The 25,183-nt window shown below is 36.6% G+C and overlaps 1 protein-coding gene across 12 annotated transcripts in view; it reads left to right on the top strand.

Annotated features, from left to right (window-relative positions):
• The window catches only part of DENND1A (DENN domain containing 1A), a 191,663-nt gene that overhangs the window by 102,224 nt on the left and 64,256 nt on the right, over positions 1-25,183 (top strand). For all 12 annotated transcript variants that reach the window (XR_011089171.1, XR_011089169.1, XR_011089170.1 and 9 more), the window contains 2 exons: positions 8,614-8,715; positions 15,975-16,100. Coding sequence is in view for 9 of the 12 variants with exons in the window: in XM_068657021.1 (XP_068513122.1) it covers positions 8,614-8,715; positions 15,975-16,100 (228 nt within the window). In the remaining 3 variants the exon portion in view is untranslated. The remainder of the gene's footprint in view (positions 1-8,613; positions 8,716-15,974; positions 16,101-25,183) is intronic.

Genomic DNA, 25,183 nt, shown 5'->3' with positions numbered 1-25,183 from the left:
AGTCTTAATGGTACCTTGTACTGTCTGGGCATAGTTTGTTTGCAGTTTAGCAGTCAGCGATGAGCTCACGGTGTGTTCCCCGCTCCATCCTGTTGCTTCATGTAATAGTTTACTGCCTCTAGTTTTACTCTATTCAGAAAGGCGGAGCTGATATTAAACTAAAATGTTGACAGTTATAGTTCTCTTGTAGGCATTTGCAGACAGTTTGTAATTTTTTTAATGTTAAAAAGACCCTGAAAAGAAGGAACTTGCTGTTAATGTTAACACAAAGCTGGCAGAAAACCAGCCCTCACAGAAAGCTTCACATATAAACAATTCAGAGTAATTCTGCTAACTGTGTGTGTGTGGAAATAGCACATTTCCTTCTGCTTCCAATCCTGGTGAAACACTTGATAACTTTTCTCAAAAGTATCTGGAGGACCACAGAAGCTACTAACTTAGATCCCCGTGAAAATCTTAGTCCTTATTAATTGTGCCCCTTTACACAGGAAGTCTGACCACCGTGTATGTGCTCGATATGGGAAGAGCCATTCCTTCAAAGAAAGCACTGCCCTTCTGTAGGTACTTAAATTAGTAAGCAGTGTTGAACAGTAGGCATTGCAAGTGCCCTTGGAAACTAATTGACTTGTGTCCCTGTTTTAGATAGCTGTGTTTGGAAATTTAAGCTTAGGATATGCAACAATTTACAATGCTGAATTTTTCTTCCCACAAAATAATGCATATTACTAGAATATTTGGTTTTGTATTTCCATAAAATTTATACCTTCTGTGGAAATATTGATCAAACATTTTCTTTCACTGAGGCATATTTATGTAATAATGATCTTCTATGTCTCTGTGTTTTTAAAACTTAGGTTTTTATGCTATGTAACTTCCCCTTTTTTCCCAGTATTAATGTGACGTAATTTCTTAGAAGTCACCTTTTTCATGAGGAGCTAGATAGAATATGCAGGGCTCCCCCCTGCTTGACCACAGATGCCCTTTATATTGCTAAATAAAGTACAGAATTACAGTGCAATGTGTTAGTGAATAAGCAATTATTCTAAATGTCAACATGGACATTTGTTTGTATATAAAATGTTTTTGTTAAAGGGATTTTTGATAATTAAATTTGAATACTGCATAGGCAGAACCCAAGTGATATCTAGGGGGTAGTCTGGCATATATTTTTCATATTGAGCAAGAATTCTTCTGCCCAATAGCAGTGCCAGGTAATCACTGGCATTCTTAAATAGCTAGATACCCTAAAAAAAAAAAAGGAGTAAAAGGCCTGGTAGAGGATGAGAGAACATCTTAGTACAGATACTTGTCAGCTTTCACAGATCATCTCTTGGAAAGACCTGTGTGGTCAGCCTGGTCATGGGTATAGAAAAAAATAATAATTACACTTTGGAGTTGCTTTGTCTCACCCCTGCCTTGCTACATCAAATATTACCTCTTCCTTTGTCTCAGTTTTTTCAGATTGCAGGGCTCTGTAGGCCTTCCAAACTCCATCTGTAAAAATTCAAAAAAAGGAGTTCTTGGAGAAGCCAACTTTCATCCATTTTAGTAACTTGCGAAAAAATCTGTTTAGTACTAAATCCAGTACGGCTTTTGAATAGTTGGAGATTCTGGAACACACACACACATTGGCAACATACAGTTATTCAAAGTGCCTTATGAAATAAATGAAATAAATAAAAAAAAACCTGTCTTCTCTACTCCCCCTCCTCTTAAGGATAAATTGAATATTTCCAGATAGAAATGCATCTTCTAGCTAACTGTGCTTTCGCCACAGAAAAATAAAATAAAATCACACACTGGGCTATTGTATCTGTTGTTTTATAGCAAATACGGGATAATCAGTCTGGGTCTAGGGCAAAGGAAAGGTGACATTTGGCAAACAAATTTGAGCATTACTAGTTTACCTCTTAGCCTGATTTTGATGTTGAAAGCTTACTCTCCTGTTTGTCATTTTCTATGTACATAGGTATAAAATCATATCTTTTATGTGTTAGAGTAACAATCTAGTAGCAACAGCATTTTTTCCCATATTCCATCAGTTGTGCATTTTTTAAAAATATGCTGTATTATTTTTTCCACATCAAAATAATTTTTAAAAGGCAGTTAAAAATATTGTCATTATCCAGTATCCGTTTTTCATTAAATGCTGAAATTTCAGCATATAGTCCTTTAAAAGTGTTTTGTCAATTCACATGTTCTAGTTTCAGAAGAAGGGATTAATTCCCCAGCTTTCCATTCAGGTTAAGACAGGTGGGCTCTTCTTCTACTGTACAGCCCCAGGGGAGTAATTGCAGTTACACGGTTCTGCTCCAGCAGCCCTGATTGCATAATTTGTCGGTGCTGCGTAAACGTTAGTGGAAGCCTAAACTTGTGCAGGGGAAGCTGTGGTGTAAAGGGAAGGGTGACTGTGGAGTGTAGGAAAATTTTCCAGCTTTGGTGTTGCTTTTGTGTGCTTTTGCTCTCCTTATCTTGGAGTAGGTCCTCTGGAAGAAATACAGTAGCAGTTACAATGCTTTAAAACAAAATGCACCCGCTGTTGCACCTCCAGAGGGTTTTTGTCAAACTAGTTAGTTAGCATCTCAGCTAGTTTCTAGTTTCCCATGTTATATGGGGTCTCTGTAGGAGAAACAGTTATTTTAATGGAAAATGACAAATTTTTCTTATGATTAAAATATCAAGCATATCCATTGACTGTTAAATCTAATTTGCTGTGACTGAAATGTTCTCCTGTGAGATAAGATAATCTCCTGTTGTAGGTCAGAGGGCTCTGGCTGATTTATGAGGGAAAATCTTGGTAGAAAATATAAAGCTGTGTTTTGTGCTCTTATTTTTCAGCTTTTCTATCATCACCTAGTTAGTCATTCTTTATAAGATTTCCATTTAGCAATCCATAAAGTGACTTCAAAGAAGGCTAAAAGTTTATAAGCTGCTGGATAAGCAAGGCTGGAGCTATCACATGAATAATGGAACATGCTTACAGAACTAATTGAATTCATATTAGATGAAGATAAGTACTTAGTACTGATAAATAACAAGATAGGAAGATGAAACTCCATCAAATGAACACATCCCTTTCATAATCTTACTTTCTACCTGCATCCCTCATGCTGTTTTAGTATTCGTGTTACATTAAATTCACCTTTCTGTTACAAGCGGTGTCAAACTTAGCTGGCAGCCTTTTCCATTTTGTCTTAGTAAACGATTGTTTCGGCAACTGCTTCTGTAGTGAAGGTTGTTAGTGTGATGGCGCTGATGGAAGAGGAATGCCCTTGACCTAGTGGACTACCTATTGGAATTCAGGCACATGTGGTTCCCATTACCACTGGGAACGGTTCCTTTTAGCTGTCAGATAGCGCGCTGCTGGCAGTATAATCTGCTGTGCCAGGCCTCCGTCGTGCAAGTTACAGTAATGCCCAGCCTTATCATGCTCTATTCAGGGCACAAAAGCAGTATTTAGAAATGAATTTAAAGATGAGAAAAGTATATTTACTTGTCTATTTATTTTTAAGATTCCAGTCACTTGAGGACTTCATCTGGGACTTCAGAGTTTTAATTCTCACGAAATTTTCCAGACTAAGTGTGTGTGTGAAACTTGGCATTGCAGTTGTTGGGATGAATTCTTCCTTACCATGAAAGGCAGTTGTACATATCAGACATGAGAAGAGTTTTGTTTTATTTTAACTTAGTAGGAGTAAATATGTTCACGTCAGAAAAAGAAGTTTCACTAAAATTCTTCCTATTTTTAATGTGGTAGGACACAGCAGCTGATCTCATTTCACATTGATAGTCTTCCCCTTATGCAGACAGATGAATAGAAGGCTGTGTTCAGCCCTCTGAACCCTGTGCATGTATTCTGGGAGCACTTTTTTGGCAGATTGTTGTCTTTTTCAGGTAGACAAGAGTACGCACTGCTTGTGGTCCGGTCCTATTATATGCCAGGTAGCTGACACAGAGTGAGCTAAGACTCTGAGAAACAGCATAGATCGGCCTGGGCTTTGTGCTGGCAGTGCCACGTGGAGTACTGGGGGAATTATTGGCTGTCTGTTTGCAGAAAACACCCTGAACACTGGCATCTTCCACCGTAGTGTTAATTGCTAATGAAATTTTTTGATTGGAGAGTAGTATTTAGCTTTTTTCAAGCCATTTAAGATTCGTAAATCACTGAATTTTTTACCTAGAACTGAGGAAGTGTAGGGTGTGTTTTTTTTGCAGGGCTTAAATGATGGGGTTATATACTGGGTGTTCTGAAATCCAAATCTGAAAAAATTAAATGTAATTTGGGCACTCACAAATATGGTAAGTATGGCTATACGTGGTTTCAAGAGTAAAACGCATGTAAAAACATGAGAAATTACTTATTAAACTGCCTCTTCTGCAACTGTTGGAAAAATTAAACTAACCACTGTGCTTTAGTGGGAGATTCTGGAGCAGGGGGGATGCCTGCAGGACACGTTGGAAGAAACCCAAGTCCTGCGGTACCGAGCGGGCTCACCAGTGCCTGCGGAAGGTTTTGCTGCTGTTGTACGGTGGTGTTAGAGCAGCACTAGTGATGTTTGTCACTCAGTTAGCAACAGCTGCTTGTGATAAGGATCTCGAGAATCACCTGTACAGGATCAGGGCCTGCACATCAAGGTCGGGGGTGGCGGAAGAGTGGAAGATGCACAGAGGGGGGCGCAGGCCACCTGCTGGGCCAGATCAAAGGGCTGCAAGGTCAAGGGGCACATCCAGCCTAACCACGCTTGTCTGCTGAATAGCTATTTCAGGTTGTAAATCTGAGGGTGATTTCATTAAGTCCTTCTGGCTGCTGTTGGGGCATGAAATAATAAAATTTTATATCCGCTGCCTTTCCTGCTTCTGGCAGCCAGATTGACACATTGTTGTCTGCGGTGTTGTGGCGTTCTTAAGAAAATAAATGGAAACTATTAACTAAGTAGAGACAACTCATTAAACAAATGGATTTTAGACTTGTGGATCATAATTCCATAATAGTTTCAAGTATAATGTACCAAGTATCTACTACAAATACTAGTTGTTGTTTTTAAAGTATTTTTTTTTAAGATTCCAAAATAATTACCGGAAGGTGAATTTTCTTTTCTCTATTGTTGCAACATCTTTAATATGTTGATCCATTTGTGGCTGGTTATGAAACCTCATGATAAACTTGGTTTATGTTTTGGCACCAATTTAGCAATGAAGATGCATAAACCTCTTTTTTTCTTTTTTTTTTTTTTTTCCTTCTTGTGTGTGTGTTTGTTTTGTTGTTTTTTAGTTGTTGTTGTTTTAAGGAAATATCCAATACCATTGTTCATCTGTATGAAGTTTAGCTCAGTTGTTTTTATGGTAGGAAAATCAAAAACTGCCGGCTGCCAATAGTGATAATAAAATAACATTTAGCATAAACTGGCATTAGTATTATTGATGAATATTTCTTCTGTCATATGACGCATGTGAAACAGAGGAGCACCCCTTAATATTTCCATATATTTTGTCAGTGGTTTTGCTACCTTTCACATAAAACATTTAAATTACTTCAAGTGTTTGGCTGCTTGTGAGCAGGACAGATCATACTAACTGCTGCTTATTTACTGACCTGGTGTTTAAGGCCCCCTGGAGTTTGTTTGAAAAGTTAAGAGATTTTCACAGTAAAGGTGCCATTTCTGAAATTTAAAGTGCTCTTTTCACCAGGAGATAAGTTCTCTCTGATTAAGTCAGTAATTCTTACTAAGCCATGTTTATAGAGGCCATAAACAATGGGTTCAGTGTGCTTGTTAAACCAGCTTTCCTTACCTCTCCGCTCTTTTAAACAGAGACATATAAAATAAAAGGCAGGTGTAGATGTTAGTCCGATTTGGTTGGGTTTAGATGATTAATTATGGCTACGAGGAATCCGGTAAGGTTGGTTAAGAAAGGCTTGCAGTAGTGATGCACATTTTCACTGCATCATATCTTTTGACTCAGCAAATCCCTAGTATGCAGTAAGTTTGGATAAGCAAACAGTAATGTTCATATTTCTTCTTGGTTTTGCTTCTCCATGTGTTTTTCTGCAAAATATGAACTTATTGAATATAGCTTATTCTGTTTAATGGGTATCAATTCGTTTGTAAAATTTTGTTTTGATATTAAGGAAGTTGTGAAATATGGAATATAACTATATAAAGCTTAGTGCCCATCCCTTCATATTTTGACAAAAACTGTGACAACTTGCAAAGCCTACCTGTGAAATATTCTACACAGAGTTGCAATTTATAGAGTGTGGTGGGATTTAATAGGAAGAGTGCATTGGATGCTGGGAGTTTCTACTGAAATTCCAACAACAGAGTAAATGCTTTTATTTCCAGATACAGCTAGGCTGATAGGTAGTACATTTATCTCATAATACCTTTATTAAAGATTATAGCGAAAGGAAAGATGACAAAAAGGATCAAGATGAACTGGTCAGTCTGCATTTCTCTAGGATAAGGCACAACTGGACCACTGAAAAATTGTGTTTTATCTTTTTTTTTTTTGTCAAATACAATGCCAGATGCAATAAATCAAGTTATTATCAGGTGTTTTATTAAATTTGAGGGTTTGTCTCCAGGGAAATCCCCGGTCTTAATAGAACTATTGAGAAGTTTAAAGTAAGGTTACGCTCTTCGCTCTGTAAAGGTATAGCGCAGCAGAGTTGAACACCAGCCTTCCTTTCAGATGCAGTTATTTCAGGGCTAAATGTGGAGGTGATTACATTGATAAGCATTTATAGTCCTTGCATGGTGAACTGAATCGTTTTGTATTATGCTCCTTGGCAGATTCCAGCTTGGGAAAAGCCTGGACTTTGCTACAGAAAAGCCCAATGTAGTGCTGATGCGAAGGCGCGGATTCGCCACCAAAGTTACAAAAACACTCATTGACAAGTTTGAGCACATTTGTTGCTTCTTTGGCAATATTCAAGAGAAGGTTCTAATTCCTTCTGTCTTGTCCTACTAGCACTTGATTTTGACAAGCTTCTGGCTTTGGTTAAGTGCATTGCAAGACCTTTTTGTTGGAGCGTTTTAGACTCCTCTGAGTATAAGTGCGATTTTTAATTTTCTGAAACAGGAAGGAGCAAATCAGTTTGTCTGGTGCTTCCGGACTCCTAGAAGGAGCAAGACTCCTGGATTGCTTTAGAGTTTATCAGATGCAGCCATGCGAGTGACCTTTGGTTCCTGAAATGGAGAGGAAAGTACCTGGTTTGTCATGCACTACTTGGGCTTTTTGTGTGGAAAGCATTAAAAGTAACATTTTTCCATTTAAGTCAAAGAAAATTCTCATGGAAGACCTAAACTTAAATGTCTGCAAAGTGTTTTTTAATAGTTGTTGGCTTTTTTTGGTGCATTTCCACCCCCTCCTTTAAGTACACAGCAGCTTTATTTATAGACAGAGGAAAACTGAAGGTAATTATTTAGATGCCTAAGGCTCAAAGTTGCCATTGTTTTAGAGTTTTATTTCCTTTCTTTTAAAGGAAACAATTCCCCCCACCCCACAAAATCTTAATTAAAAAATGAGTATGTTTTTGTTAATTTACCTCCTCAATAACTCTCATTTAGTACTGTAGGTATTTAGGTACTTGAATGTTTGTTTACAGTGTCAGTGGGAAATTTCCTTAATCACCATATTTTGCAGTTACACTTTTTCTGATTTTGAATTTACAAAGCTAGATTTGAAAAGGACTTAGCTATGTACAATTAGTCAAAAAAATCAATTGTGCTGTTAGTGGAAAAAGTGTTAAAATAAATACATAAATATTGTTCTCTTTCATACCAGTGATTCATTTACTGTTGTTTAAGCAGGGAAACAAAGTCTGGCAATGCTTAAATTTGCTTAGATTACTGATACCTTTAGTTATTTAGTCAAATGTTCTAATTTTTCTTCAGTGAGATGTAAGTTATAATTCTGTATGTAGTTACCAAAGGTTTAAACAGTTAAAGAAGATTAGACATCTCAATTAATGGAAGCAGGATCAAAAATGTAAATTCACATAACATTACAAGATCAGGATATGGTGGAGCTTTTGTCTTAATTTGCTGTTGTTTTTTTGTTTGTTTTTTTTTAACCTCTGTAGTGTCAACATGGCTTAAATAGTTGTAAATTTGTCTGCAGTGGGGACACAAGGTTCAACCTAGAATTTAGAAAACAGATCTAATTTTTGACTTAATACAGCTCATACCTACTGGAAAAGCCACTATTTATTGTTATTTAAATTAATTTCTGAATTCAAAAAGAACTTGAAATCTTCACTTAGCTACAAGCTTCTAAATTTGCAAATAGGATATCAGAGTAAATATAAACATTAGTAGAGGTGCTTGAGATAACTTTTTGCTTGAATAATCTCAACCAGCAACTCTGTGGTTTCAAAAATTTCAGTATGTACAGCATTAGAAATTCCTGTCCACAAATTACGGGTTGATTTTTCAACATTGTAAGATAAATAAATAAAACAAGTGGTGACAGACAGGAATGTTGGCGTTACTTAAAAGGGTTGAGTTTTGTAATACCATGATGTTATGCTATCACTCGTGTCCTTTATGCATAGGATTTAACTCTACATATTTATATCTTCTTTTCTCCTCTCTTGAATGTGCTCCTATTTAGAAAGTTAGAAGCATGGCCCTGGAAGATGTAGTGATTCTTAATGTAGACACCAACACACTGGAAACCCCTTTTGATGACCTTCAGAGCCTTCCAAATGATGTGGTATGTATGAAATGATTTTATTCAACCATTCCATTACTTGAAAGTGTAAATACTTTTTACTTGTTCAGTTGTACATATAGGTGTCTCATTGTGTTACTTTCGTTATTTTAAGTAAATTGCTTTACCTCAGTTCTTTTCTGTTATGAAGTGTTAAATAATGTTTGAAAATTTGCAGATATATTTTTAAGCCTCCTGATGAAAATTAGCTCATGATCTCCTAAGCTAGAAATGTTGCAGCAGCCCACTTTTGGATTAGCACAATCAAGTTTTTGGTCATCTGAAGAGTTAATCTTTTTTGGGGGTGAGCAGGGGAAGGACACAACAGATGTAAAACACACAGTGTTTGGTATATCTGAACACGAAAAAAGAAAGCAAAACTTATTTTTTTGTTATTTTGAGGTATTATTTGAAATCATCTTTATCTCTTCAATTAGATGAGAAAAAAAATGAGTTTTAAGCTGACTTTTGTTTCTAAATGACATCTTTTTTCTGTCTTTTTCTAGATGAGCTTTAACGAACTTTGTACATTTTATATCCTGTATTATGGTTTTAAATGGACTATTTCATACTCACTTTTAGCACCGCCCAGTGCAAATAATTATGAAATTATTTTTTTCTCATTCAGACTTGTTATTGGTAATTGATTTTTTAATAACTTCATAGAAATGTTTTTTAAATGCTTCATGTATCCCTTTAATGGGACATAAATATGTCCAGCTTGTTACTTCCCACAGTAATCATCTTCAATAAAGAGGCTGAAGGGGAAGAGCGGTAAAGCGAATAAGGGTGTAAGAGGATATTTTTAAGCCAGAGGGTGACTGTTTAGCAGAAAATGGCAGGGGAAAATCTGGATTTCTTTTACTAGTTCAAAATGTTGTGCTGACAGTTAGATCTATACCTTTTATGTGTAGTTGAGAAATAAAATTGATATGCAGGGAGCTCAATATAAGCTGGTCCATTTGACAAAAAATTCAAGTAATGGTGAATACCCAGTGCCTCCTACTGTGACATCCCGTCATTTCTCTATGATCTGCGGTGTGATCCATTCTTCGAAAACAGTGAGCTGTAGATAAAAGGTCCATCTTGATTGTGAACATCTTGGCTTTAGTCAAGCATTTAGTCTATAAAAGTTACTTCCATGAATTTTTCAGGCTTTTTATAGTTTTTCATTTTGATTTCACTCCCAGCATCCAAATCTGCCAGCTGGTCATCACTCATGCCATTATCCACAACCCGGGAAATGACAGACTTGTAAATTTCATGGAATTATGTAAGAAATGTCTGGGTACAGTGAGTGCTGGGCCTCAAACATATATATGATTTGTCAACAATCAAGTATTATATTAGATTTTATGAGACTTCATTAAAGGAGCTGTTGTAGGCGCACTGTAGAACATCAGAAGAGACTTGACCAATAAACACAGAACTTCAAGCTTTGGAATGTAATAAATTTTAAGAGACTTCCTTCCTTTCATTATTTACTTTTACTTTACTTTTATAACAGTAAAGAGTTGTGTTTTATTAGTTCAAATTTCTTGATTCAGTTTTCCACAGGTCTATTTAAAAGCTACATTTTATCTTGGAGGATGTTGGAGCATAGCAGAGGAAGTGCTGCCAGCAAATTCAATTAACTGGCATGGCTCACAAATAGCGTACATGGTGTATTTTTTTTCACAACTGCTATATAAATACAGCTGGGATTAATATTTGTTGTAACAAAGCCTAAACTTGAATCGTGTTGCTTTGTGTAATTAATGTTTGGGATCAGTGTTTATGTCTTATTTAGCTTTGTTTCATTATTTTAGTTACCTAGATAATGAAGTATTCTCCTCTAGGTCTTTTCCTTTCCTTCATACTGCTTAATATTTGGCTTTGACCACTAGAGAGCAGCTGCTCTTCTTTGCAAGAATTGAATTTCTGTCAGTTCTTTCATGCATCATGTGTTTGGAACTGTAAGTGGATCAAGTTGTTCATCTCAGCAGGGAGACTGTAAAGCCAATCCATTATACTTTTTTTTTTTTCTTTTTTCTTATTTTTTACTTCCCTGGGAGGATGGGGAATTTCTGGGAGTCTCTCTCCCCATGGGTCTCAGTCTAAATTAGATGCATTTATGATCTGAGAAACTAAAAATGTCTTCAACAGTTTCATTCTCGTAAATGGCTGTTTTGTGAAACTATTCTGCCAGTCCGGCTACTTAATGTGAACAGTAAGTAATTCATGCACTGCTGAATATACACAAAATTTATTTTGCTAAATTAAATCTATCTATATTCAGCATTGAGGAAAAACATCTGTGTGATGCATTTGCCATTGGGTAATTAATCCATTAATCCAGTGGAAATACTTTAAAGCCCCTCTTGTCCTCTCAGCCTTTTAAATGAAGTAAAACAGTGCCCTTAAGTCCTATGATTATTCTGGAGTTTAAAGTATTGGGTCATGTTCAAGTTTCATGACAGTGATGTCGCTACCTATACTGTTGATTATCAGCAATGTAGAATAAGTATTCATTGCTCCTTCACTACTAGTATCCAAATGAACGTGGGCTACAGTAACGTGTCTTTCCAGTTAATGTTTGTGTCACAGAAGCTGGATAGTATTGAGAGAGTTCTAGCAGAATCAGATTAAGTCATTTGTTTGCCTTGATTTACCTCAGCAATACCAGCAGTCAGATTTCCTGAATTGTTCAGGGCGGGTACCTGAAAATCAAGGTGTTTACTACTGTTACTGATTAACTATTTGAAATGTGAAAAACTGTCCCTCCATCACCTTCTGCTTCTGATAGCTTGCTGAAAATCTGGCAGCCTGAGAGCACCCTGGGAAGTTACTTTCCTTTAAAATAGTCAATATTAAAAAAAGAGATTTATTAAGGACTGTGATTACAATAAGTGCATCTGCTGCTGACAAGTCTCCTACACCACCGTCTGTGTTGCAAGGAATAGCAAAGAGGGGGTAGTATTTTTTTTTTTATGCAACCCTTATGGATTTATCATGTATTTCCAAATAAGTGTCATCTTCTAGGCTTAGTTGTAGTCAGAGCTTCATATTACAAGGAATGCTCACTCTGTCGACTTGTATTTTTTATTAAATGAAGGACTGATGCATTGCCTAATATACGGTAGGCTGCAGCAAACAGATCTTACATATCTGATGGCTGTTTTAGTATTGCACATTTGTGTTAGTCAATGAATATTTTAGGCTGTCAGGAATTTAGTTCTGTCCATTCGTTAGCGAGTTACCACAAGCAGGAAGCCTATGTTACTGTTTTTCCACTTAGTGGGAAATTAACTGCTTTCAGGGGAGCAAGAAGTACTAAACTGCAACTCTATAACAAAACCATTTTCTTAAAGGTGAATCCATTTTTATTTCTTACACTGTTTGCAATAGAATGTTTCTTGCTTTATTCATGTTGACAACTGAAAAGCCTTGGACCTAATTAAAAGAATTTCCACTAGCACCTTTACTGAACCATTTCATTATGCTGCATTGCACAGATTGCATTTTGAAACATGGTGATAGTTTAAATCTGACCTTTAAACCTGAACTGCCAGAAGTATAAAAATCTTCTTTAAAAACACTCTAAGGGTAGACTGTATGTATATGTGTCTGTTTGGCTAGAAATAATCTTGATATTGAGTGGTCACAGTCTTATTTTTATAAAAGTACTACTACTTCTTTAGGCAGGAAAAAAACATAATTCTAAAAAAATCAGAATTCTGCTTGGGTAGTGTAATTTCTTATGTATTAACTGATCCCAGAGTGAAAATAAAATTTTTTTCCTCCAACTTACTAGTTTCTTCAGAATAACAATATTTTGTTGTTAACATTGATTTAAAAAATAAATAAAATCCCTATTGCAAAAAACTTGATTGAAAGAGTAAATGTGTATGTATATAAAACAGACATCATGTAGTGTTAGATTTAGTCTTACAAGAAAACAAATGATCTGAAAGCCTAAGGAATTACCAAAAAAACTATCACTATTCTACTTCTGTGGTGTAGAAGGCTCTAACTAGCTTTCTGAGCTTTTAGTTTGTTGTGCAACTGAGAATGCAGTCTTTTTTTTTTTTTTTTTTTTTCTATATAGATGGCAAATTCTTCACATGAATTGTTAAAGAAAATCACTGAAAAAGGTTTGGGATGGATTTGGAAGGTACTCAGAGATATAGACACTTCATTGCATTTTTAAGAACTACCTTTAAATGGTTAACTGAAGCAAATACAGGAAATAAAGTTATATTTCATCACTACAACTATCATCAGACCCCTTAAAAACATGGAAATTAACAAACTTCAAACATGTTGAAAATCTGATTAAGCTGTTACGTTTTGAGAGTAACAGAGCTCCTTGAGAGATATTATCTCACTGAATAGCAGTAAGCTTGATTTTGGGACATGGAAGACCTTCCAATAAATCTGTTTATCTATAAATAATAAATCTGTTAATCTGTAATAAATCTGTATTATGTCAACTTGTGCTTATAGGCTTATTAATGCATGGATCATTGGCATAAGCCACAGCATTCAGATTTATAAACAATACTGGACATGTTCTTGATTATTTCTGTTATACCGAATAGTTGTAATGAAAATCCTTCTACAACAGAAGATGAAGAAAGAAGTGAAAGCAAATCTCTTTTGAACTGTTTTAGTAAACACAACCAGAAATATCCGTATTTATATATTTAAAACCTATACAGCGAGATGAGGAGTCACTTTAGTGCCCTCCACAAATCTCAAACTACTGAAGGAGCAAGTGAGGGATGTACTTACAGGAGGGGTAAAACTGAAGCACTTGAGCAGTTGTTCAGTAAAACCAATTTACTAAAGGGCAGGCTGATAGCAAAACCCTGAGACAGAAAAGCTTATTTCTTACAATTTTGGAGATGTGAATGATCCTGGAATAAGTTTTTTGTTACGAGGTGGAGGAGGGGTGTGGAAAGGTCTTGGAAATTAATGTGAACATTTGAACGATGAGTGTGTATTTTGAGATACTGTTCATATTCTCAGAAATACATTTAGTTGTGTTCCCTAGAGCAGAATTTCCTGACTTTGTAAATATAAATACTCCTATGATGTCTCTTTTGTAGTGTGAAGTATATAGCTGGCCTGATGGAGTTTTTCAGAAAAACATTTGAGTTATAAGGAAGATTTGCTGATTATTGATAGAATTATTTCTGTTAAATTCATAATATGGGTATTTGTGGAGTCGTGTTCTTCTGCAAATCAAGATGACCAGGAGCTTCCTGTTTTTCTGCTTTTCTTTTGAAATTTCTTACTCCTTCCTGCCTTTTGCATAAGATATCCCATCACTCTTGAGCTTTGCACATTATGCAACCATGTCCTCTAAAAGAAACAGGTGAATTTATTTCAAGAACAAATGCCCAGCTTGCTTTTTCTGTATTTCTGTGTGTTCTGTACGATCTGTCTTGAAAAAGTATCTTGTTCTGGCTCTGTCTCCAATACTAAAAAATTGCTGCTGACATAACTATTTGTTAATGATTTAACAAACCCATAACTGCTGCAGCACAGACACAGCAAGCTTGATGTTAAGTCTTTGAAAGGTTTTTCATCTCTTTTCACAGCTTGTGTTTGGAAAAGAAAAATGCTGTCACTAACAATAATATATAGATACACAACCTTACTTCAGTAGTTACTGAGCTCTAAGTATTAGAAAAGAGATACCAAGCTACGAACCTTCTTGCATGTATGAGAAATTCTGAAGTGCAGAGAACAGTATTGGATGAGCCTTAAAACTTAAGCCTTGGGCAAACACAGAAAGCAAAGAATATTCAGGTAACCTGGATCGTAGTAATTTTAACTTTCTCTGCATAGAAATGAATTTGTGTAATATCTGCCAAAGTTTGACTGGTAAGTGTCTTTGTGTAAAAGGTAATGGGGCAGCTGTGTTCATCTGAAGTGCACCTCAGAGTGCTGAGGTAATTAAACAGCTCCACCGTGGGAGTGGATGGGCTACGAAGGTTAAGAGAAGAATCATCCAACACGCAGGTGGTTCAGATCTTTGGAGAAACAGGAAGAAAAAACCTTCATGTTGACTGTTTTGAAGGACAGAATGTCTTCGTTAATTTGAGACTTCTTTAAAATTGTAGGTTTTGTTTCCTGCGCTGCGCTGGGTGTCTGGTGAGGGGTTGGCTGCAGGGGCCTCCGTGAGGAGAGGCCGGGGCTGCCCTGTGCTGGACGCAGCCGGTTCCAGCCGGCTCCACAGCAGCCCCACAGCTGGGCCTGTTAGCAGGGCAGGCGGTGCTCTGGGAAAGTGTATATAAGAAAGGGCAAAACCCTTACAAGTGAGTAAAAGTGTGAGGTGGAAGGGGTGGAAGCAGGGCTGTTTTGGACTGACTGAACCCCAGTGCCATGTGAGGAAATAGAGGAGTGGGGAATGAAGGAGCGGAGTTGAGTCTGAGGAAGAGGCTAAATTAAATTAATTTTCACCATTTTTGCCAGTGATGGTGACTGGTAAGTGATCTCCCTGTTTCTATGTCAACCCACAAGCTTTTCATCGTGTTTTCTCCCCCCCGTCCTGTTGAGGTGGGGAGTGAGAGAGAGGCTGGGTGGGCAGCTGGGTGCAGGCCAAGGGAACCTGCCAAAGGCATAAATAAAACTCGTTATTTTGCATTAAGTCTCTAAAATACAAGGGAATATACCCCTAAAATACATGGCATATGCTTGTGGTAAGCAAATTTTCAAGACCTGTGGAGTTTTTTCTTTAAATAGCTTAGCTGTGTTGGTGATGGATGGCCTGGTTAGAAGAGTTTCTGTGCCAGCTCTCTGAGGTGCATGTACAATACTTGTAGGATTCTATTTGCAAGAGAAGGTGTTTTTTTGTTCACTATTAAATTTCATTTTGATATCAGTAAAAAAAAAAAAAAAAAAAGATAGTAAATCCTTATTAGTCTGAAGTTTTAATTAATTTAGCTAAAATTCTTTCCTGGATTCTAATCAAGAATGACACAGAATTTCATGGGTTAACTGTAAAATAGTACCTACCAGCATGTTAGTGGCCCGTTTTAAGTAGGAAAGAAGGTTGAAATGAACCTTTTATCTTCCTATTGGTTTTTGAATAGAATCCATTGTATCTTAGCTGAGAGAGTAGTGATTTTAGGACAGAAGAATTCAGCTCTGAATTCACAGTGTCTCTTTTTGTTAAAATTTGCTGCTGTGGTGAGAGCTTTTACTTTTAGCTGTGTCCCAAAGTGTTAAGCTTTGTGATATGAGAGTAATCTAAACTGGTTATGTGATTTCAGGTTTCTGCACTAAAGAGCAGATTGAAGAAAGTGTCTACAACCACTGGAGATGGTGTTGCAAGAGCATTTCTAAAAGCACAAGCATCTTTCTTCGGGAGCTACAGAAATGCGCTGAAAATAGAACCAGTAAGTAAGAAATTAGTAAGCATCTATAGCAGGAGAGGGGGAAGCTAACAGGGATTCACGTTGTATAATCCACTTGCTAAGGTTGATATTGTGGCTGTCTGTTTGACCATTACTGGAAACAGCGTTCAAGCCTCCAAAAAAGAAAGAGATGCAACAAATGATAGATCACATAAGGAGAAAAACTCTTATGGAGGGGGACAGATGTTACTTCTTTTAGAAAATAATTAAATTAGAAGAAATTTGATAAAAACATTAATGATTACAAGAGGCTAATGCAGAGTTCACCTTTTTCTCTCACTGCATTACCTGGATATTCATTATATTGTTTTTAAAGGTAATAAAAGATTTGTTTATTTGTACACAATATATGCTTACATTTGAAACATGAAAGTCTGTGGAATCTTGGAGTTTAAGGACATAAAAAGTTAGTAAAGAAATTGTGCTTTTACAGAAATATAAGGACTATCTGCAGTTGTAACCACTGATGATAAATCACTGTTGGGAAAATTCAGTCTTGCGCTTCTAGTTCAAAGTTAATCCCTAGTTAGCAACGATTCAGTGCCGTCTGAGTGGGGGAAATTCTTTTCAGTGCTTGATCCCAGTTTTATTGCTTCTAGTGAGGCATGTGCTCCAGGCTTACTTCAGGGATTTCGGTAGAAGTCAGTCCAACCAAAATCATGTATTTCCTCATGCTTTGTAACATTCCAATTTGACTACAGTGTATGTAGGAGGTTCCTAGTGAAGTGTGTACACTAACTGATAGAGAAAGACAAAATAAAGGGTATGATGAACATTCAGGTCTAATTCATGAGATATGTCCCAGAAAATCAAGGAGGGGGAATTAAAAATACTAACTGTATTGGAATAATGCATGGAGTATTTTCAGAATTTTCCAAGTATTTTTGTTTCCCTACCTATTTCTAACTCAAGGGAAACCAATGCAATACCAATGCAACGTTCAAGTCAAATGTAGTGATAAATCCTAGTCTGGTGTTCAAAGGCTTAATTGAACTACTGTTGCTTAGACTAATGTCTGCTTCAGGAAATCTCTGTAGAGGGGAAAAATACTCTTACCTTAATATTGTCATCTCATCTGCAAACTTCTGGAGGCAGAAGAGAAACTTGAATGCCATTGGGAGTTGCTAAGATGAGTTCTGAGTGTAAGTGGGGAGGCTAAATGAATGGAGGAAACATGAAGTCTTACTGTTTGAGAAAAGGTGTATTTTGCGTTCTGCTTTTCTGTGAAGATTATTTGTCTGCACACCAGATCTCTTCATTAATAAACCTAATTTTAATCTTTATGTTAAAAGAAATGAAGTTGGACTGCTGATGTAGTTTTTTGGTGTTTTTTGTTTGTTTGTTTGAGGATGTTTCCATAACTAAAGTCTCTTCATTGTTATAGTTCGTTTTACACGTTATCTTTAAAGACAAAGGGAAAAATAGTTCAGTCTGAATTTTAAACAGTCCAGTTATCACCACTAAATAAGCGTTATTCCAAGAAGTAATATTCGGGGTTCAAAGCAACTTTTGAAGCCAGCGTGATTCCTTCCACTTCTACTGGGGGGATGTGCACATAGTGTGTGTGGAAAAAATAAATTGCATTGGCGTGTGTGCATATAGTTGAGTATAAGTGTTTTGCTTTTGAAGTATTTAAGGTGAAATAATGGCAGATATTTAAACCGTTGTCCACATATATAACAAAGATGTCAGGGAGACTTCCCATCCTTTACGCAGGCCTTCTTGTGCTCTGATGCTCCTCCCAGTAGTTGCCAGGCAACTCTGGGAATATTGGTGTATGCTTTGCCTGGATATGTGTGAGATTAACTAGCTAAGGGATTTATGAAGAAAAATAAAAATTTAAATTGCTTTTCTGGAAATACCATCTGGTATTTTGAAGGCTGAATGCTAAAGATGAACATTCAAAATCATTTGACAATGGCACTTCTCTAGAAATTGCAGCTAACCTGAGGAAGCAGAGGTTGTTTAGTTCGCTTATGATTCCATCAAAGAAAACATGTAAATACGATTGCACATATGTATCGTAAACTCTCATTTTAAGAATCAGGAAGTGGAAAATTTCAAAGTTTTATTTCAAAAGTCATGTTATAAATTAATAGTCTAATTTCTGCTTATAAATTGCAATATAAAGATTTATATAAAGGTAATTTGCAAAACATGGCAAGTGTTTCATGTACTGAAAATGTCAGGATCAACTAACCTTCATTCCGTTTCCAGTTCTGTCACAGATACTCTGTAAGGTATTGGGTGGGTCACACAACTGCCATACACTTCTCTTCCATTTTAGAATATGTCAACAGTGAATGCAGTTAGTAAGAGACTATTGTTACTGTTGGGAACATCACATATAAAAGTTAGATCAAAACCCTTGGACAGTGTACTCTAAAGAAGGTGCAGCAAAACTCCAAACAATAGTATATAGTGAGCAAAGCTATTAGAAAATGTCCTTGCTAATTTCACAAAAGAAAATGCAATAATTCTAAAGCATCGTAACTGACGATTTATAATTCATCCTGGAACTTAAAGCACTATGTTTTCTGGGGTGTGCCGTTCTCCGGATGCCGCACTTGCAGAATACTTGCAGTATTCTCTGCTCTCACATAATGCGATTTTCTGCACAGTAGTTATGTTTGTTTCTTCTTGTCATCTGATCAGCTCAGATTACTGTGTGTGTGGTAATATACTAACAGGTGTTCAAATGAGTTCAATAGTGGAGGAGTACTCAGGTGTGTACAGGTTGATAACCATTAATACATCAGAATCTACAAAGACCACAGTGGATGTCATCATTTACTTTTTTTAAAAAATTGAAAAAATGTTTTTGAAACTTACAGAATAAGCAGTTGCAAATAAAGTCTTTATGTCTGAGACAAATAGAAAAGTAAATAGAAGATGTAGCTTATAGGAGAAGAACACACCATATTTTCAAATATTTCCATTGTGATTTTTTTCTCTTATTGCCTTCACATCTTGTTGTAAGTATAGGACATAAGCAATGCTGCACATGACGTAGTTTGTTGCATTTGATGCCCTGTAACTCAAGAAATCTGACTGTTGCTTTAAAATTATTGATAATTAGGAAATAAATTCAAAGCAGCAGCAGCTTTGCCTCCTTTCATAGTTTTCATAAGGCAATTTAATTATGTAGACCATCTCATCTGGTGTGAGTTGACTTTCCAGGATAAATGGTGTGAAGTTATTTTTCATTATTCTGTGTAGGCCCAGAATGTGTCATGGAGCAGACTTTAAATTCATATTATATTTAAGCATATTAGGAAGTCTTACTCTCATTGGGAGCTTCTAATGCAAAGATAATAAGGTAACAATGAATTTTCAAACCAGTACACTGACAAGGAAGGAGTTGCTGCTACTGTGAACTTCCTGAAGACTTCAGTAGCTAGAGTTTTTGCATGGAAACACATATCCAGCTAATAGAAACTGCAACTGTAATCAGAAATATTTATGTCACAAAATAACTGATTCATTTGTGTTTCCTATTGTGTGCAGGTGTTTCTGCAAATTGCTTTAAGCCAGATTGGAAGTATGGAAGTGAACCTAGTACATGTGGTGTACTTACGGTCTCCACAACCTCTTGCTATTAAGTACAATAAAACACATTAGAAGCAGTGTGTTTACTTTGGCTGTATTGATGCAGATTGTTAATTTTAAGAATGTTACTTAAATCTTTACCAGTGACACACCATTGTGAGCATTTTCTTCACTTGAATAATTTTTTTTTAATTCCTATTTTTTTGCTGTTTGTGGAAGGAATTTTTTTTCATTTTTAATTATTTAGCTCACAAAATCAACTCATCTGCAGTAGAAATATCAGTATAATTATTGTCTGTATGTAAAGGTGGTTTTCAGTACTTAAGAGTTGTATATACTGGTAACTGGGGAGGAAAAATGAGACCTGTTAACTGCATCCGAGTTGTTGACTGTGCACTTTGTTCTGCTGACACCTAGTGGTTAGAGACAACGTTTCATTGGTTTTCTTTCACAGACAATCTTTGTTAAGAAACATCGTAACATCTGTGATAAAGGTAAGCTCACTCCGAAGATTAACTACAAGCAGTAGCATGTAGGGTATGATAGAATAGCATCAACTGGTTTTAGGTTTGTCATGCCAGTGTGTAGGTAACGTAAGCCACATTAGATCCTTTTCTTCACCTAGCGTAGTTTAACAGCAGACTCCAAGCTTGACATACAGTCTTCTCCAATGACAAGCTTTGCTGTCTGTTCCTCAGATATGTGGTCACTGCAGTGAACTTTGCAACAGGCATTATGTGTGAGGAATATAACTTTTTTTTTTTTCTTTTTTTTATTTTCTTTTTTCCTTTTTTTTTTTTTTTCCCCTGACAGATTTGAAGTGCTTGTTTACTTGCACTTAAAGAATCTGTATTATCTGAACAGGTATTTCAGTTTCCATATCTTGGTTCCTTCTGTCTGTATTTCATTGCTATAAATACACTGTAAAGTGAAATTTTCTATCATTTTCTTTTGCAGTGCAGTACTTTTTAATGGATAAGGGGGCCTAATTTTAACATTAATAATCCAAGCAGATATCAGCAGCTAAGTGCTCCTGCAGGTAGTTTTCAACTTTGCTGTCTTGAGTTGATAACTTCTTATTACCTGCAGACACTGCAGAATTAGGTATCTTTTTCATGACTCAGTATACGTGATATACTGAAGTGAGAGGTATATGTAATGCAATGTGAAATGAAGTAAATTGTTTTATTTCTGATACGCAACTGAAAAGACATATCTATGTGAAAGATTCTGGTGTGCATTTGGATTTGAAACGTGATGCCGTCATTTCTTTCTAAAGGGCTGATCTGGTTGATTATGGCTTTATTAATCTAGCCATTAGGGTGATGAACTCTGCATTCTTTGTGAAACGATTTCTTGCTTGTATTGTCATATTACCCAAAGCTAGACCTTTGTCTCATTTATATAATCCATATAGATCTGATTTTGCTGGATTGTGAATATGCTAGTTATTCCTAATTTCCATATCTTATACTGGATTTATTCAGTGGCAACACCTGTGCATACTCCCAGTATGTGCCAGTCTTTTAATTTGTGGCAATGTCTCTGAGGGGGTGAAATAATTAATATAGTTGCAATACTTGTAGTGAGAACTGTATTCCTTATTACTTGGCTCACACCCTTCTCTCAAAGTCTGCCCGATGAAATCCTTTATTTCTTTGCTCTCCTTGAGAGGCCCTTCTCCCTGTTGGCAAATGAATCAGAATGAAGTAATAACGGTGTTAACTATCAAGCTCTGCTCTGTTTCTAAACAAAACAAGTTTAAAAGGAGTGGGGAGTAAGATGGTAAATGGAGCTGTGATTGTATTAAAAGTGTAATTATTTTTTTCATGTGGATATTATGAAATTAATGTTGGAATGAAAAATATATAGAAAAATGTTTTTAGTATCTTATTGATTCATATCTTATTGAGATGTGTGTATGCGTACACACACATTTGTATTGAATATTTGCTTTTGTTCGGAGAAGTTATGGCCAGTAACTAACTTTTGCAGATTCTTGGAAAATATTGTTGTTCTGTTTTGTGATGTCTCCAACAAGAATAAAATCATCTGCCTCCCTGTATCGAACTAAGGAAATATGTTGTTGTGGTTTGAAACATCCATTGTTGTGTTTCAATTACGTTTAAAACATATGGAATAGTAGTTGGGAACTTACTGAAGCGTTAAGATGCTAATAATGAAGCAGAGCTATTCGAAGAAACTAGTGGTGTTACGGTGATTCTGCCAGTGGATGATATTTCTAGTGTAAGACTGTTGTATTATTCTGTATAACCTGCAGCTTTCACATTGAACGAGAATTTCAAATAGAAATCAGTACAAACTTGAATGCCTTGGGAATTACTGACAATAAGTGAATCTTTTCCATGAAGCGAATCTTTTTCATGATTTTCCATTAATTTCTTTTATGCCTTCATGATTAGTTTATCAATCTTAATCAGGTTTATCAGCCTGAGCAACCATTTGCTGTGTAACTGGATAATTTCTGATTAACTTTAAGTGCTCTGTATTGAATTGGTTTAAATTTAACTTAAATGTTCTTTAGAGTTCCACCTTAGATTAAGCAGAAAATTTCAGAGGACAGAGTCAATGTGCTTTTCTGCTTCCACAGTTTTTCCAGACTTTCTGAGATGTAGTTAATTGGTTGTTTATGAAGTAGACAACAGTGTGGTTTAGACATTGTGAAACACTGTAATCTTTGGAGAGTCTTCTTCACGTAGGTTATTGCTCTTGTCCTGTCCATGGTACTGTAGCTAACTGTAATGAAAGCACCAATGTTCCTCTGTGCAACTGTCCTTTGTCTTGGTATCTTCACTGGCCAAGAACTGCATGTGCTTCCTAGGAAAGGCATTGCTCTTGTACCTCTGTTTAAACTCTTGACCAAGGAAGATGTTGTAGAGTGTGGTCTTCTGCAGAATACTCTATGGAGCGTGCTAAGTGTAGATGATAACTTGTTTCTGTCAAATTCATTAGAGATTTCAAGATCTTGGACTATGTAGTATATACATCATTTTTGCATTGACAGGAAAAAAACTGAAGTGGGATATCCAAGTTAGCTATGGAGTCTGCAGAAGCACAAATGGAGCAAGTGGTAACGCTTTCACAGTTCTGCCCCTTTCTTGCAGAATCAGTATTGTTACCCAGGTGCTATGCAGGGATTAGTTCCATGGTTATTTGTGTGTGCCCCAGCAGCGGGAACCTCAAAGTGCTCAAAGAGGATAGTTTACTTAGCTGTTTTGTTTTTTTTATACCAGATAGGATTTAAGCTTCAGGGATTCATAAGTAGTATGGTGATACCTGTAACACAAATTGATACGTTTCTCAGGAAGACATCAAAGCAGCAGCGTGATGGCCTGACGTAAAGTTTTTACACCAGCCCCTTGCTCAGACTAGCACTATCGATTCCTTTAACGATGCCAGCGCCCAAAGATCTGAGTGGGACAGAGGTCAGAAAAGAAGCGATGGCATGTGGTACAGGGTAAAGAAGCAAATGGTAGATGAGTCCAAACAGAAATTTTGTTGGAGTATGTGTGCAGGAACATGGAAATGTGCACGTTACGTACTGGTGCATAATGTGCTTTGAAAAGGCTTTGTAGCATTCGATGCTTTATCCACTATGAAGTGTGATTGTTGCCATGGTAAAATGTTTTTTAAGTTATGCAGTGGTAGAGCAAATAGTTGTTTCCAACTCCCAGTAATTGCCACATCTCAGTTGCTTTCTTACCTATGTAGCCACCATTTGTGTAGCTTTTTATTTTCCCCACGAGTAAGTTTTAAAGGTATGCATTGTATACAGAGTAGATCCTTCCCTTTCACCAAAGTTGTCTTAATAAGTCAGGGGCATGTAAGTTCAAAAACAAAAATAAAATTAAAATATAGGTAGAATAGGGATGGTTTTGTACTTCAGTCTGGAAACGTTGTCCAAGGTAAGGATCGTGTTTTGTGCAGCTTGTAGTGCACTAGCAGTAGTGATAGATGAAACGTTAAGTTCCTTTGCATGTGGTTGTCAGAGGGCTGGTGCTCACAAGACTGCTCTTGAGGTTGTCGGTGTTTACCTGTTACATGCTGACGCTTAAGTTTCTGTGTTATCTTTGTTGGACTGTGTGAGCATTGTGAATCTTGTGTTTCATTGTATGAGTAACTTTGCAGCCTTGGTAGAAATGATGTGTTCAGCCATCAGACTGGGGAAGGTCACTCTGGGTGTCTTCTGTGTTGGTGCTGGAGAAATAAAAGTATCTTTGTTCAAAAGCCTCTAAATCTTCCCATTACCAGGGAAGGTTTACAGTGAGTAGCAGAAAGAACCATGATACTTCAGCTTTACTGTGGAAGGATTTGTACGTTCAGCTGATAAATTATTCCTCCATGCCTTTCAGACCAGGTTCTCTGGGTTTTGTACCATTTTCTACATTTGTTTTTGTTTCTCCTCAATTTGTTTCAAGCTTTTGTTTTTGACTTACATTTAGCCTTTGTTTTTATTGTGTTTTCTCCTGGTACTTTACTTATAATTGAGAGTGCACAGCCTCAGCAAGCAATGAAGCAGTGTGCAAATGCCGCCATGCAGGAAAAGTTGAAGATATTTCCTGAACTAATAAAGCGCAGGGGACTTAGAGTAGAACAATGAAGCAAGTAAACAAACACCAAGGATAAAATAACAGGACCATTGAATTTGTCTTCTGTGTAAGGCACTCAGTGAGTGTGTGTTTTTTAAATGAGCTATGAATAAGTTGCATTCTGTATTAGAAAACAACAACAAACTACAAAAGACCATTCAGGCAGGTGAAAATCTACATTCTCACCAGTGTGAGCAGCTATAAATTTCAACAGAGAGTAGCCCATGAAAGAGGATGGTAGAAAAAATTTGGGGTTTTAGATTTCTGAAGTAGACCTCAGTAGCAGGCAAACTTGATGGAATAATAATAAAAATTAGAATATTTAATTGGGTTAGGAACAAACTAATAGAGCTTAATAACAGAAAAAGGCTGCTCTGGGCTTTCATCATGCACATTACAGATTGTGTATGATTTGGAACATAAGCTTCTAGTACAAAAAGGGATATTTAAATAAAGGGAAAGGCAGTAAATCAACATTATTTGTAATGATTTGCATAGATAAATGGTAGAGCTCATTCTGTTAAAGCCTAAAAAGTTACAGGCTTAAAGACAGAATGAGACATTTGTATGCCTGGCATAATTGACAGTTCAGTGTGATTGATTGCTGTGACAGACAGCATAGGAGACCTGCTCTCATTCAGAGGTACTTTTCTTCAGCATCACACTGAGGTATTCTGATACTGCCCTGGGGCTTAGCAAAATCACATGTGAAGGAAGCTTCAGTAGTGTGCATGCTGTCACCTCGACTGCAGTCCTGGGGAGGGACAGGGGTACTGCAGTCCTGGGTGATCACCTTGTACTCATTACTTGCGTGGGGCTTCTGAGGGAAGGATATGGAACGGGACTAAGCCCCTTGTTTGCTTTGTCTCATGTATATCATTGGAGAATTAGGCAGCTTTTTTCCCA

The sequence above is a fragment of the Anas acuta genome, chromosome 20 (assembly GCF_963932015.1).
Source record: "Anas acuta chromosome 20, bAnaAcu1.1, whole genome shotgun sequence".
In the NCBI taxonomy this organism is placed as follows: Eukaryota; Metazoa; Chordata; class Aves; order Anseriformes; family Anatidae; genus Anas; species Anas acuta.
Note: the sequence above shows the minus strand (reverse complement) of the source record. Positions and strands in the feature narration are given on the sequence as shown.